Source organism: Engraulis encrasicolus, chromosome 5, assembly GCF_034702125.1.
Source record: "Engraulis encrasicolus isolate BLACKSEA-1 chromosome 5, IST_EnEncr_1.0, whole genome shotgun sequence".
NCBI classification, from domain to species: Eukaryota; Metazoa; Chordata; class Actinopteri; order Clupeiformes; family Engraulidae; genus Engraulis; species Engraulis encrasicolus.
Window position 1 is genome coordinate 18,573,954 of NC_085861.1, and position 15,069 is coordinate 18,589,022.

The window sequence follows — 15,069 nt, forward strand, 5'->3', positions numbered from 1 at the left end:
TCCCCCCAGCCCCCCCATCCCACTTAAAGTGCAGCAAAGATTAAGTACATAATGCTCGACACCCTCCCCCCTCTCTCAAACACACACACACACACACCCGAAACAGCCCAACCATGTCCACACACACACACACACACACACACACACACACACACACACACACACACACACACACACACACACACACACACACATATGGATGGAAAACATTTTAGGCAGTAATGTTTCTCAGCAGTCCTGCAAATTCAAAAGTCTAATGGCCTGGTGGTAAACGCTGTTGGCCAGTCTTTTAGTGCGGCTCTGAAGGGACCTGTACCTTCTACCTGAGGGTAGCCGTTGAAACAAGTGATAGGCAGGATGGTGGCTGTCGCGCAGGATGTTCTGCAGCCACCATCCTGCCTATCACTTGTTCCAACGGCTACCCTCAAGTAGAAGGTACATAACAGGAGGAACGTAACATAAGATACATAAGGTATAACATTCTTCATATGTGAAACATAACTTGAAACATAACAAGTATCATGCAGCAACCCACAGGTATCTTGCCCCATTCCTTCTGCAAAAGCCTGCGTGCAGCATCTGCCTTTTTCTGGTCCCACCACCACAGATTTTCAATTTGGTTTAAGTCAGGTGATAATGATGGGCAGTCCTGGGGCCCAAAAGTTGCTGGTTCAACTCCCGACCCACCAGGTTAACCAGTGCTCTCCCCCATCCTGCTCCCTAACTGAGGTACCCTGTCCCTGAGTATGGCAGTGTCCCGCTGCATTGCTCCCTTGGGACGCCATTGGGGGCTGCCCCCTTGCACGGATGAGGCATACATGTAATTTCGTTGTGTGCAGTGTGCAGTGTTCACTTTGCTGTGGAGTGCTGAGTTACAATGACAATGGGAGTTGGGCTTTCGCTTAATGATGGCCTCTCCAGAATTTCCCTTCATCTGCAGCAAAGCTGGTTTGGTGGGCTGCACAGGATGGAGTGCTTTTCAAATGTCCAATATCTCCCAAGCTTCAGGTTTGTGACTGACTGCATGATATTTACATTGGAAAGAGTAGAAGTCTGCACACACTGTATGTAAAGCCTTAAAGCCCAACTGAGAAACTCCAACTCCCATTTTCATTGTGACACAGCACTCCACAGCACACATGTGAAGCTCCACTTTGAAGGTTTATTTGCATGTGCACATTCCTGATAAAGACCCTGTTGGGTCGAAACGTTGTATGACCAGAATAAACCTTCAAAGTGGAGCTACAGTGTGCAGACCTCTACTCTTTCCACTGTCAGATAAGCCTTTATACTGCACCTAGGCTCAGAGAGGTGGGATGTGCATACGGTTACTCTTTTGAAGATTGCATGGTATTTACACCTATAGACCTCCTGGCATAATTCATGATACTTTGCACATGGAGAATATACCCTCTACCTGAAGAAGCAAGACAAACCCTGCACTAGTGAAAGTGAAAGCCCAACTGGGAAAGTTCAACTCCCATTGACATTGTGACACAGCACTACACAGCACACAAGTGAACACTGCACACAACGAAATTGTATTTATGCCACCCCCAGGGAAGAGGGCAGCCAAGGTTGCAGGTTCGACCCCTAACCCGCCAGGTTGGTGAGGGAGTAATTAACCAGTGCTCTCCCCCATCCTCCTCCATGACTGAGGTACCCTGAGCATGGTACCGCCCTGCTCCCTTGGGGTGCCATTGGGGGCTGCCCCCTTGCACGGGTGATGCATAAATGTAATTTCGTTGTGTGCTGTGAACTTGTGTGCTGTGAAGTGCTGTGTCACAATGACAATGGCAGTCGGAGTTTTCCAGTTGGGCTTTCACTTTCTTTCTTTCACTTTCATATTGCAGTCTGCATCAACTACATCCCTGTGAGAAAGTCTTTCATTATTCTTCAGCAGTCACCAAAGTATTTTTCTCCACCTTTCGCTTCAGGTACTGGACAGCAGTCGCTGTCAGCATCCACTTTCTGCCACGTACAGTTGGTGTTTTAACTGTGCCTTTAACTTGATAACACTTCCCATTGTCTTATGCCTTTGCAATATTTTTATATCCATAACCATTTTTATGAGGACAAAATTACAAGTACCTCCTCTTATGACTTAATTGACCCTTCCCTTGCCATGTTACAAGTGACTGTACCAGATATACCGGTAAGTGAGGAGCTAAGCATCACAATTCTTTCAAATCTGCTCCAATGAAGCTCCTTATTGTTCTGTTCACATCTACTGGTCTTTCCAATACCTGATTGAAAATACTTGATGTACTAAAGAATGATAAATAAGGGGCTCAATAATTACGGTATGTCAATGAAGAAATCACAAAAAGCATATTTAATACTAATTTTTGTTGCTAATTTTTATGCCCTTGTGAGCTTTCATTGTGAACACAGTTCCATGTACATTGAATTCCTTAAAAGACTTGTAAATTGATGAATACATTTAAAACACAACTGTAAATGACAAGACCACCACAGATGTCCATACTTTTCAGTTTTATTATTAATTTAAATAACTTATATGGACACAAAAATACCCCGTCCAAGAAATTGCACGTAAGCTCCAGCTTGCCAAGGCAGGTTTTCAAAGTTCAAATTTAAATGCGGAAGAGGGTTTCCTTGGGAAATGTAGGCCCATCATTTAGAATTTGTGGAAACCTGCAGAGGACTTGAGCCAAGATGGTGCACAGAGGATGGGGAGATGATCTGCTGATGATATTCCCGAGAGCGTGTGAGAGAAAGACACAGACTTTTTTGTTTCCAGGTATGACCATAGGGGTAAGATGAGGAGATCAGGACATTCCATACAAAAAGGAGGGATATAAAAAACTGCCATTTCTGATAAAGTACAAATTTCTTGACAACAGACCCCCTCTCCCCACAGGTAGGCGCTGCAGGATTTTTAAATGGCATGGCGGTCACTGCAACCATGACTACACACTGTGGCCAAACACCAAGTTCGTTTGTTAAGAAAGGATACAAGAGCATGTCATTCGCTCCTTACTGCATGGTTAGTTCTAACTCTGTTCTTTGTCCCCCATGAACTAAAATCTAGTGGAAAAGAAAGACATTCCATAGATTTTTGAAAAAAAAAAAAGAAAAAGAAAACAAAACCACACAAATAACATAACATTGTTTTTTTCTTTAAAAAAATGTCAAACACATTGTATATTTAATATACAGACCACATTTTAGTCCCCAATCTTCTACATCTTTCACTCACCAATCAAATAAAAGCATAGGGCACAGAAGGACAAAGGGGATTTCTCTTAATTAAAAAAGAGAAAGAAAACAACAAAAAAATTCACTGTTTGCCACTGATTACCAAAGGTCGGGACCCATGTATAGCTCTGAAATTAGTGCATCTGCATAATTCTGAAGACTCAAGTTCCATCCATCCAAACTGTAGTCTTGTATCCTCTCCAACTTTAACATTATGCCAGCCAGACGGAGTGGCAGAGAGCGTTAGTAAAGCGTTGATGGGAACATATTTAAGCCTTTTGGGATGGGATGTATGTAATGAGATGCAATGAATGAGATGCTAGCAGGGCAGCATACATCACAATCCTGCCTCATTCATGGAAACAGCGGAGACGTCACAGGAGTCCAAACTCCCAATATCACTTCATCAGAGGGGATTGAGAGAAGGAAAAAGGGGAACAGCATGAGGCCAAAAACAGATAAGCCATTGGGGAAAAAAATGTTTTTAAGTCAGTACTGAACACTGAGGCTCACGCAGAAGTTTTAGTATGATGTGCAGTGAGGGGGCAAGACAGAATCTGAACCTCAGTTTGACAACTGACAAAATCCTGAGAGTAGCACAGAGAGACAGACGGACAAACAATGACATGACGATGCTAAGAGCTGGGTTAAAACCCCACTGCTTACAGCTTGGTTCAGGACAGGAATATTTGAGTGGGGGGTAGAAAGATGCAAGAAGAGTGGGTCAAGGTGGTCTGTAACACAATATTTATGTACACACAAAAACAGGCAAGAGCTCTGCACTAGAGTCGCCTCAGAGCACGCTTTTTATCGGTTTTCTTTTTCGCGACTATGTTACTATTGCTACTACTGCTGCTATTACCACTGCTGCCGTTGACCCCTGTGGCTGTAGCTGCAGTGGCGGCTGCGCTGACCACGCGCTTGTTGGGGTCTCCGGCGTGCTTCTTGGGCTGTGGGCCGTCAGCGGGCTCTGGAGGGTTTCCCGACGTCCCGCCCGACCCTCCCATGGCGTGGATTTCTGTCAGGAGACGAGCTCGGGAAGCATACTCGGCATAGTCCTCTAGAAGCAAGCGCCCCGCCTCCTCATTCAGCGCAGACTCGGGATTTGGGTGAATCAGAAGGCACTTTATGGTCTAGGAGAGGTTGGGGGAAAAAATGGATAGGATTAGAACATGTGGAATACGGGTCATTTACAAGAAATACAAACGATTCTCAATTTTCATTACATTTCCTACCATAAATAAATACACAAGTATGTCAAGGTTACAAAAAAGAACAATGATGCATCAAAGTACCTTGTAGTACTTGACCTAGGCAGTATAGCATGGTTTAATGCCTTTGAGCATATCCTTCATAAGCCACAATACCAGTATTAAAATCAGAACAACAGTTATTGTCAATACTACATTGTAGCGAAGTTTCCTTATTAAAAATTGTGCATACGTGAGGCAAACTGAATTTTCCTTGCCAAGAAAATAAGATATTAATTCAGCGCTGTAGGGGTTTAGGAAAAGGGTCTTTGTGTGCATGAGTTTTTGAAACTTACAAGCAATACATGTCTGAGACCCAGCTCTGCCTTCCAGTCTCTCTTCAGCACATTGACACAGATTTCCCCCTTATGGCCAACATTTGGGTGAAAAATCTTGGTCAGGAAATAACCCTTCGGGGGTGCAGCTGGAAAGTCCTTGCCCAACACCAAACGCATCCTAAACACACCTCCAGCAAAGGGAGTTCCCTCTGCACACAAAAAGGACAAACAATTGCCATGAGACATTTGATGAAAACACAACAAATGAGGCCATGTTGCGCACACAACAACCACACAAAAACGCAAAAAAAGTGCTTGAGAAAACAATAATCATGAACAGTCCTTCACCTGGCCCTTCAATGGCAGTGTGTAGCTCTGTGATGTCTTCCTCACTGGGGTAGATCTTGATGCCTTCTGGAGGGTCAGCTGCCAGCGCCGACACCTCTTTGTACACCAGTCTCAGAACTTGAGGGGGCAGGTTCTCCACATTTGAATTCTGTAACAAGTAAAACACATAGAACTGCCATGTCAGAGGCTGTGCCAGTAAAAAAAAACCTAAGAAAGAAAAAGGTTCAAATTTATGCAAGCGACATGGAATCCATATATTGTCATGTCAAACTAGCATATGGAAATATTAAATAAACATGGGTGCTGTGAATTATCCATGTATTGTCAACTTGTGAGGTCTAGACTAGAGAATGAAAGGTGAACCAAACATTTATAGACAAACCTTTAACAGACGCATCTGGTGAACCAAACAACGAGGAGTTAGATGATTGACATGTGTCAAATATTATCATTTGGTGACCTGGAGAGCTGTGGCGTAGACAGCTGCGTGCCATATTATATTGCTGCACAAGGTGTCTATGTCGAGCCTTTACATAGGTAGCTCATCGCACTAGGAACCATGGTAGCTCTAAACTAAAGGCAAAAGAAAAAAATCCTTCCTGCTAGAAATTTGGTAGCTTAGCTATTGCTACTCGTCTAGCCACCAAGTAGAACGGATGTTACCAGACACAACACAATAATTGACTTTGAAGCAACAAGTAAATAGAATATCCACAAAATGTCAATCATTTCGCTCAGTTTGACTGAAATTAGGAACCAAGTGATGTCGCCTGGTAGCCAGCTAACATGTCAAACTTTAGTAAACTGGCTACGAGGAGCTAACATAGCTATGATATGCATTTATATAGCTAGGTATGGTTAGTGAGTAGAGCTAGGGGTATGCAACTTAGTTTTCAAACAAAATTGAGCCCGTGTGCACAAAGAACATGTACTTACCATGGCTTATTTTCTTGAGGTAAAGGAAGTATGTCACACAAGTAGGACTTGACAGCTGTTTCGACAGAATTTTCTTTAACGTCAATATAGACTAGCCACAACTGTCAACAGTATATTAGCTTGCTAAGGGGACGTCCTAGATTAGCAAACCACTGTCTTCTTTTTCGATTTCTTCTGGTTGTACAACCACCTAATGCAGTTGCCTCGATATTTCGACGCACATAAATAACTGAAAAGCCAAGACAATCAAAATTATTGTGAACACGGGAACTGTTTCGGCTAACGTTGCGCTAAAATGTTGATAGGTTTGTATTTAAAAAGACAGCAATAACGTTAGCTGTCGCTAGCCTAGGCAAATTTGCTAGTCCCCTTAGCCAAGTCGATTTGCTACGATCGACTGATTATAAAATCAACTATTTTGACCAATATGTAAAACTAAACCAAAATCCAAAACGACTAACTATAGCTACTTCGACCAAATTAAGGTGTAACTTGTTAAGGTAGCCAGTCAGTCTGTGGCTATAGCTCTTAGCTAGCAGCTAAGCTATTTATCTTTGACACAGGAACAAAAATACATTTAACCAAGTAAAAATCGTCATCTTATCCAATCAGTTTGTTGATGGTCGCACGGACCGCCTACAACATAACCCAACTAACCAATTGTTCGTCGAGAACCAGCCATCGTCACAACATTTTCAGGCTTCAACAGCCAGACACTTTTGAGAATGGGATCAATAATGTAAAACCATAGGTCCGTTTAAAAAACTCACAGCTTCCCATGTAAGACAACAACCAATTAAAATGAATGGGGTGTGGTCGTGCTAAATATTTGCAAAAATTATGAGCATGTTCTGAAGATGTCATTCGTATAAAATTACTACAACAACCACTGATTTGTCGCTTATTTCCTATTCTAACTACTACACTGGATTCAAGCTATCCAAATCTCGTGCAGTAGTATTAGTAGCAGCCTATTACTACTCTTACTACTTTTACTGTTGTACTACTACTACTACTACTACTACTACTACTACTACTAATAATAATAATAATAATAACAATAATAATAAACGTAGCACAAAATCAATCAAATGCACTTGGCATTTTACTAAAATAACTGTTCTCGTGTAAGAAGTCATGTTTATTTTACTGTGACACTAGAGAGCGTCAGAAGACAATGCATGGGAAAGCTGTAAACTTTGTCGATGTGACATTGTGACAGGAATGGGGGTGGAGGGGTTCTAAATTCTATTATTAGGCTATTCAATTCTATAAATATTACATTCTATGATTATTTCTATATTCATGTACATAATCTGATAAGGGGGATAATGTAGCGCCTAGTACTAGAAATAAAGAAATTGAGGGGGGACAAGCAGCTCGACCGCAGTTATTCGTGATTGGCCAATGTTCTGAGAGCATCAGTCAATGATTGGCTACAAAACCACAACGAAGAAATTAGCAACTGTGTTGCTTTTTGGGGCGTGTCCCGTCATGCAACAACAACAAGGCGACTTCCGGTGTGCAGTTTGATGGATGGGATGGACTGACTGGGAGTATCACCCACAAGACAACTTTGCCTACATTATTAGACAAGATACGATTAAGATTTGTTCTGTATACCAAATGAATAGGGCACATTTTCAGTGGTCAGGTGAACGATGAAAATAGTTTATGAATCTGTGAAGCTGTTCAAGAGAATCTGTAGGACAAGACAGCTCAGTACTCGGTGCTGACATGCAGCAAGCTAGCTAACGTTAGCCGCTGTTTGAAGTGTCGTGCGTGCCCCAGTGTTTTGTTTTATATTAGTAGAGCTATACAGCTTGCACATTTCTGGGTGGGTTAGTGTTTGCTCTGAGCGTGTAACGTGTTTCGCGGAGTGCTATTGCTATATTTTGAGTATCAGGACATTTCCTTTTGCATCTCAAGGAATCCCTATGTTAGACAGCGTAAGTTAGTAAATCAAATGCAGGTTGTTATACGGCGTTTTCGCGGGAGGTCATAATATTAAAAAAAAAAAAAAAAAGACTATGAGTGCAGGGGAGGTTTTTCATGAAAAGCAGAGACTGGAGTTGTGTGCCATCCATGCTCTCAACAACGTGCTTCAGGAGCGAGTGTTCACCAAGGAGACTGCCGACGACATCTGCAAGCGGTGAGGTCAACAGCTGATAATTGATTGAGCATACTGTGTGCAATTCATGTTCTCCAGAAACCACGGGAAGTCTATGCAAGTTTGGTGGTAGCTACTGTGAACCCCGTCGGAGTAGAACTTGTAAACAACAACATAAACCCTGACAACATGTCATATCGGAAATGAAATGATGCTTTTTTTCACTTTCATTCAGCCTAGCCCCCCAATGTGTCGTAAACCCCCACCGGTCGATGCTGGGCACAGGGAACTATGATGTTAATGTCATTATGGCAGCGCTGCAGAGTCGGGACCTGGCCGCAGTATGGTGGGACAAACGAAGGTACGATGCTTTGACATATTGATATTAAGTGGAAATTGAACTAGAGACTGCTATTCAGATCTTGCAACTTGGCACTGAAATTGTCACATGTTCAGTGTGCACATAGCACATCATTCAGAACACCATGGATTCTATGTAAAACACCTCCTGTACTCCAATCATTCTCCATCTACAGTGTGTGTACTTGAGCCTAATTGGATAGTGTCTGTCATATCTCTTCTCTCTCTCCACCCCCACCCCCCCTTCCTCAGGTCTGTCCAGAGTCTGCATTTGGACAAAGTTCACGGCTTTATTCTCAATGTTCCCTCTCGAGTGTCACTAGGAATAGTATCCCTACCTCTCAGACGACGACACTGGCTTGCTGTACGACAAGTTGGAGGGAATTACTACAACTTGGACTCGAAATTAAAGGGTCCCACGTGTATTGGAGGTGAAACAGAACTTAGGTGAGTAAGAAAAAAAGAGTTGTAACTTGATTTGTACCATACCATTGGAAAGAAATTTGCATTGTGTCCATTTTGGCTAGGTAATACACATCGGCAGATGATGATATCATATTTAATTGGTGTTATTTTTATTCATCATTTCATAAAACTACTGCAACACTATGTTACTATGGAGTCAGCTGGCGTACAGCTCATATTCTTCTCTTGTAATGTTCATGGGTTCCCCCTCCAATCATGTTTTCACTTAAATGGTAAATGGACTGCATTTATATAGAGCCTTTCCACTCCTTCGAGCACTCAAACAGGGTTCCCACACGTCCTGGAAAACCTGGAAAACCTGGAACTTTAGAGATGTGTTTTCAAGTCCTTGAAAGTCCTGGAAATTCACCAAATGTCCTGGAAAAAAATATTTGTCCTGGATTTTTTTCCCTTCAACTTTTTCCCGATTTTGTTTGTGGTATAATTTGTACTCTTCTCCGAGTCTAGACATGATGATTCAATTTTTCCCTTCAACTTTTTCCCGATTTTGTTTGTGGTATAATTTGTACTCTTCTCCGAGTCTAGACATGACGATTCAATTTATATCCACCTATTGAATACATTATTGTCCACACACACACACACACACACACACACACACACACACACACACACAGTTTGGTCAGGTTGCCATCTTTGATTGCACTTATACACAGTCATATTCTTTGACTCAGTGTTGCCAAAAGTCGCTAGAAGTCGCTAGTTGGCTTGCTGAAAAGTCGCTAGCTGATATCATGGCGTTATATATCTCTCGAAAACCTGCTTACGGTCTTAATAGGCCTACAAATAGGCAGTGCTAGCACTTCCTTACAAAAAATTGCACTGCTATCTTTTTTGGAGATCAGAGATTCAGTCTCACTAGCCACTTTGAAAGCTAGTTTGATCTTTGGTGTGACAAATCACAGTAGTCACATCAATTGTTTGTATGCAAGAATATTCCAGGGAAAAAGAAACTGGCAACAAAACTGGCTTGCAGAAAGACAGAAACCACTGCCCACAATGGTTGGTGAGCAAAAAAGTCAAAGTCAAGTCTTGTGGAGAATGCATTTAAATCCAACTATCCAAGTACACTAATTTTTGCGATAAGAGAGAGACTTTTAAGGTATTAATTTCTGAGATAATGTGACATTAATGTGAGTTTACATTGCACTTTCATTTAATTCCGAATAAACGTTTTGCGGATCAGAAAGCATTTCAATTGAACAGAGGCTGCACGTGCTGGGCTTGCGAAATTTGACATTGGGGTGTGGTCGCCAAGCTCCAGCAGATTCCTACTAGCGGGACAGATGGTGATCTTCAACCGCAATCCAGGTCAATACCTTTGAACAAAGAACATAGAATGGATAAGAACGCTTATTCGCAGGAAATTGCATTGGCCACAGTGTAGTACGGGGGCGTAGCCCAGGGACACCATGCGCAGTGGATGCAAGGCCATGATCGATAAAAATTGTGACACTGGAAACTCCGCAATTTGAATTGCATTGTGAGTGCGAGGAGCTGCTGCTAGTTCCGGCCCGGTCAAAATAGGCTGTCCTGTCGTCAATGTTCAGTTTGTGGTTAAATTACAGCAGTCATTCAACCTTAATTACAGCGGACACAAATTCATTATGTCCTATGACCTGTTCCACACTCCAGCCTTGGCAGTAGTGGCATTGCATTCTACCTTGCCGCCAGTACTAAGCAAATAACGTAGATTGGATAAGTATCACTCAATGGAAAATGCATTGGCTTAGGTGTAGTCCGAGGAGTTTCTTAAAGACACGGTGCGCATGGTCAGTGGGTGCAATGCCATAATTGATAAAATCTGAACTCTGTAACTTCGTAAAACTGGTCAAGAGAGGAGATCCAGTTGTCAGTGTTTAATGTAATCCCTCCTATCACTAGTCTCCTTAGTACTAACTGCAGAAGAAGAAAGTGACTCCCCTTGCGGCCATGCCATACTATGCTCTTATGACGTCTTTGGACGTACCCTCTTCCCTAACACACTGTACTCATTCATTACAACTCATTTCAACCTTAAAGTCACATTGTCTCTAAAATGCATTGTGTGTCGCTGTGTATGTCCAAATTGTGGGTCCGACGGATGAAATATCCGTCCTGAATTATCCAAAAATAGTCCTGGAAATATCCTGGAAAATGATTTTTGAAAAAGAGTGGGAACCCTGTCAAAGCGCTTTACATTATATGTCTCACATTCACCCATTTACACACCGGTGGCAGTGACCGGTACCACTCTGCCACCATGAGCAACTTGGGGACAAGTATCTTGCTCAAGGACACATCGATGGGGTCAGACATCAGATGGGAGCTCGAACCTGCAACCTCCGGGTAGCCAAACTGTTCAGAATTCGGGCGTCAGGATGTCTGTGTAGCACCAGTGACGTTGTGAGGACATGCACAGCATGTTGTTATTGTCATCTATGATTGGCTCTAGACCCTTGTCCACGAGCTCATTTGCATAGACTTTCGCGCCACAAACTGGTCGGCAGGGTCGGAGCTATGCGATGTAGCGCAGTGTGACCAGAAGAGCAGTCCACGCTGGACTGTTTAACTGTAGCTCCTCTACTACCTAAGCCACCACCGCCCAGATTATTTCTTTAGGTTAGCCTGTTTTTGATGCTTTGTGCTCCAGCTCTCTAACTGTTGAGGAGGTAGGACAAGGACATCCAGATTTTTGGCTATGCTGAACATGGGCAACCATTAATTCATATTTGGTTAAATATTAGATTACAGAAAACACGACGAAACTAGAAAAACCCTCAAAGAGCGCACCTGTTCCCTCTGGCGGGCAGTTAAACACACACACCACGAACGAACAAACACACACACACAACCTCCTTGGCGGACGTAAATATTAGTGATCACAAGATTTTTTTTTTTAAAACCTCTGTCAACCATATGAACGGCTATGTTAAAGCATGATGCTGACTAGAATGTTTTTTCAAACAAGCCAACAAGCCAACAAAACGTGCGAAGTGCACAACAAAAACTAGGAAAACAATAGTGTTTTTAAACTCCTTGGTTGAATGACACGTCCCCCGACTTTCATAATGAGGCATTGGGAACTTAAATTTGTGAGTGTATAAATCATTTATCGAGAATGTTTTATTCCTGATGAAATTCCATACAAGTGTACTGAGTTGTGGTCATGTCGCTGCTAGACCCGCACATGTATGTTCTAGTTTGAATACATAAACATGGAACCTATATAAATGGGCATTTATCTTCCTCAGCTTCTGAAGATAGTGTTATATTCAAACTTTCACTGCCCTCTTTGTAAACATATTTATTAATGGTATTATTTAAGTTTTCAGCTTTTGTTGAAGCTGCGTCTCCTAGCAGCACTAGTAATATTTCTACAGTTTATAACGAGAGTGGAAGTGCCAGGAAGCCATATTACAATGGATGACAAATTCACTGGTGATTTCTGGATTGTGGTATGGTGACCCAGTGATGACTGATGATCGCATCTGTTGTTCATCCGAGCTTTGTCTGGCATTGTGTGAGTCATTATGTGCGAGTTTGTCACATGATGTTTGCAAACAATGGCGTTTTGTCAAAGTCCTCATTTGCTATTGGCAATATAACACGCTGACCCCTGATGGCCTCCACAATCCTCTACTACTCAAGCCTTATTCTCTATTGCCACTTTTTTTCACCCTCATCATTGTCATCCATGTGTCTTAATTACAACATCTTGTGGCTGTACCACATTCTAAAGACTTGAAGGGTACTGTGTACACAGAGGTGGTTAACTGTGTGTGTGTGTGTTTGTGTGTGTGTGTGTGGGGGGGGGGGGGGGGGGGGTGGTCATGCATGGACTGATACATTTGAAATTTAGCAAATGTATCAGTCAATTTGTATCAGTCCATGCATGAACAGGTTTTCATGCTAATTCATATGGTATTTCAGATTTCACATGAAATTTAGTCCATCTGAAAAGATGCATGAAGTCACTTAATTAGCTTTTTTGTGCGTAAGCTGGTTTAGTACATGAGGCCTCTGTGAAGCCCAAGCCTAATGTCCTTAAGATACAGTTACGTATGTTTAAAGGAGCACCGTGTAATATTTCTAGTAGTTAATTTCCAGATTTCCAGACCCATGCTGCCCATTCACAAATGTTACCTGTTAAATGTTATGTGTTATGTTAAATGTTATGTTTTATGTTAAATGTTATGTTTTAACAAATGCTTGAGCTGCATAGCTACAACACCTACTCTGGCCACCCTGCGCCATCTTACACAGTGCACCTTTTAAGATACAGTTACGTATGGTTAATCTCACCTAGGGTAGTTTTATCGTTTCCCCCTTCTCTAGAACGTTTCTGGGTGAGCAGCTGTCGCAGGACGTGACGGAGATGTTGCTGGTGGTCCAGAGGGAAGTGGAGGAGGACGGAACATGGCTGAACACAGAGGAGGCGAAGAAGTGATGCCTCAAGATAGCGCACTTCCTCCCGAGATGGCCAAGGAGGCCCCAAGTCGAGGGACGATAAAGTTTTGGCAGCGTGGGAGTGAGACGCCCTTCCCTAACAAGCACTACAAAAAGGTCTGCAGACTTTGACGGATCACAGACACGTATACACTTACATGATAAAATGCCCTCAAGAAGGGCTGTTACCTTGAAGGACCTATATGTAATGGTGTGAATGGTCACACACACAGGATGCGTTCCAATATGCAACCTTGCGTCCTCCACTTGTGCTTGTGGCCTCTTACCAGGAAGTAATATGTTGTGATGACTTCACTGACAACCGCATTATATTTTAATATCTCGCAAAAGCTCAATTGTAAAGTAATTTTCTCATTTGCAAACTGGATGGTGAATGAAGAATAATTCCCCAAAAATTGTTGTGGCTAGGCTGATAGTGGGGAAACCTAATTGTTTTCTCCACGGACGCAGGGCATCAGCAAAACGTGAAGCCACAAGCGCAAGTGGAGGACGCAAGGTCACATATTGGAATGTACCCAAATACACTGTGGCTGAGTGAAGATCACTTCAGGAGTTGCTTTAAGGCCTCTCTCTCTCTCTCTCTCTCTCTCTTTATCTATCTATCTCTCTGCAGTCTCAGATTCTTTCTCTTCCTCTTTCTGGAGTCTTAAATTCTCTCTCTGCACTCTTGGATTCTCTCTTTCCCTCTCTCTCTCAGGTTGACAAGTATGGTACTTGATTCAGAAACATAATCAATAGGTTTCAAATGTTCTCTTTTCATGCATCTATGCACTGCACTGCACAGCTTTAATAGACACGGTGGAATTAGCTTGTCTTTACTCATCTATGCACAGAAGAGGTTTCACAACGGCTGACTGTCCAGCTGTCTTTGTATTGTTGTTATTGTTATTATACTTCATCTGTCTTGTGTGGTGTCTTGTCAAAAAATACGGTATGCCTTCCATAATGACCCAGAGCTTCTTCAGAGATGTCTTTCAGGATTTCACCTCCCCATTCTCTTGTAAGAAGTTCAGAGGAAATGAAGCAGTAAACTAATAATAAAATAAACCTGACGTTATTTATAAGAATGTAAATGTGTTTGCTGCTGATTTATTTACTTTTGGAGTTTGAATGTTGATGTGGCACGGGCTGGAATGGTAAAGAAGGGTGTAGGGCAGGGGTGGGGAACCTATGTCTGCGACCCTTGAAGCCATTTTATCCAGCCCCAGATATAATTTCAATGCTATGTATCTTCACATGAAATATGACATATTTTGTACAGGAATCTTGGAAATTACATTTACATTACAATTAGGTTATATTCAGGGGACCCAGAGAAGATGGCGTCTATTTTTAAGGTGACTGTCTTCAATATATCCCTAAAGTGCAGGGGGGAATCCTTATTTGTGTTCATAGTACGGCCCTTGGAGGACTTTGAAGTGGCCCCTCGAATGAAAAAGGTTCCCCACCCCTGGCGTAGGGCGTTTATTTTACCTGCATAATAAAGTGGGGCAGCCGTGGCCTAGTGGTTAGAGAGTTGGCCTTTCAATCTAGGGGTTGCCGGTTCGAATCCCACCTGACCTCTCCCTACAGACATCTGTACATCTCCATCCATGGCTGAAGTGCCTTTGAGCAAGGCACCTAACCCCAC

The 15,069-nt window shown here is 42.5% G+C and overlaps 2 protein-coding genes across 3 annotated transcripts; one reads left to right on the forward strand and one right to left on the reverse strand.

Moving 5' to 3' along the window:
- Positions 1-2,481: 2,481 nt before the first annotated feature.
- ube2s (ubiquitin-conjugating enzyme E2S) lies at positions 2,482-6,792 on the reverse strand. 2 transcript variants are annotated; one of them, XM_063198818.1, is made up of 5 exons: positions 6,692-6,792; positions 6,035-6,089; positions 5,099-5,246; positions 4,769-4,959; positions 2,482-4,355 (listed from the first exon to the last, which is right to left on the reverse strand). In XM_063198818.1, the coding sequence occupies exons 2-5, from the start codon at positions 6,035-6,037 to the stop codon at positions 4,005-4,007; spliced, it is 693 nt and encodes a 230-aa protein (XP_063054888.1). In that variant the 5' UTR covers positions 6,038-6,089; positions 6,692-6,792; the 3' UTR covers positions 2,482-4,004. The 2 variants fall into 2 exon arrangements, with proteins under 2 accessions (XP_063054888.1, XP_063054887.1); XM_063198817.1 differs by lacking the exon at positions 6,692-6,792 and having other exon boundaries at positions 6,035-6,621.
- Positions 6,793-7,415: 623 nt separating this feature from the next.
- Positions 7,416-14,512, forward strand: josd2 (Josephin domain containing 2). The gene is made up of 4 exons (XM_063198819.1): positions 7,416-8,186; positions 8,380-8,505; positions 8,757-8,951; positions 13,308-14,512. The coding sequence occupies exons 1-4, from the start codon at positions 8,065-8,067 to the stop codon at positions 13,417-13,419; spliced, it is 555 nt and encodes a 184-aa protein (XP_063054889.1). The 5' UTR covers positions 7,416-8,064; the 3' UTR covers positions 13,420-14,512.
- The last annotated feature ends 557 nt before the right edge of the window (positions 14,513-15,069 follow it).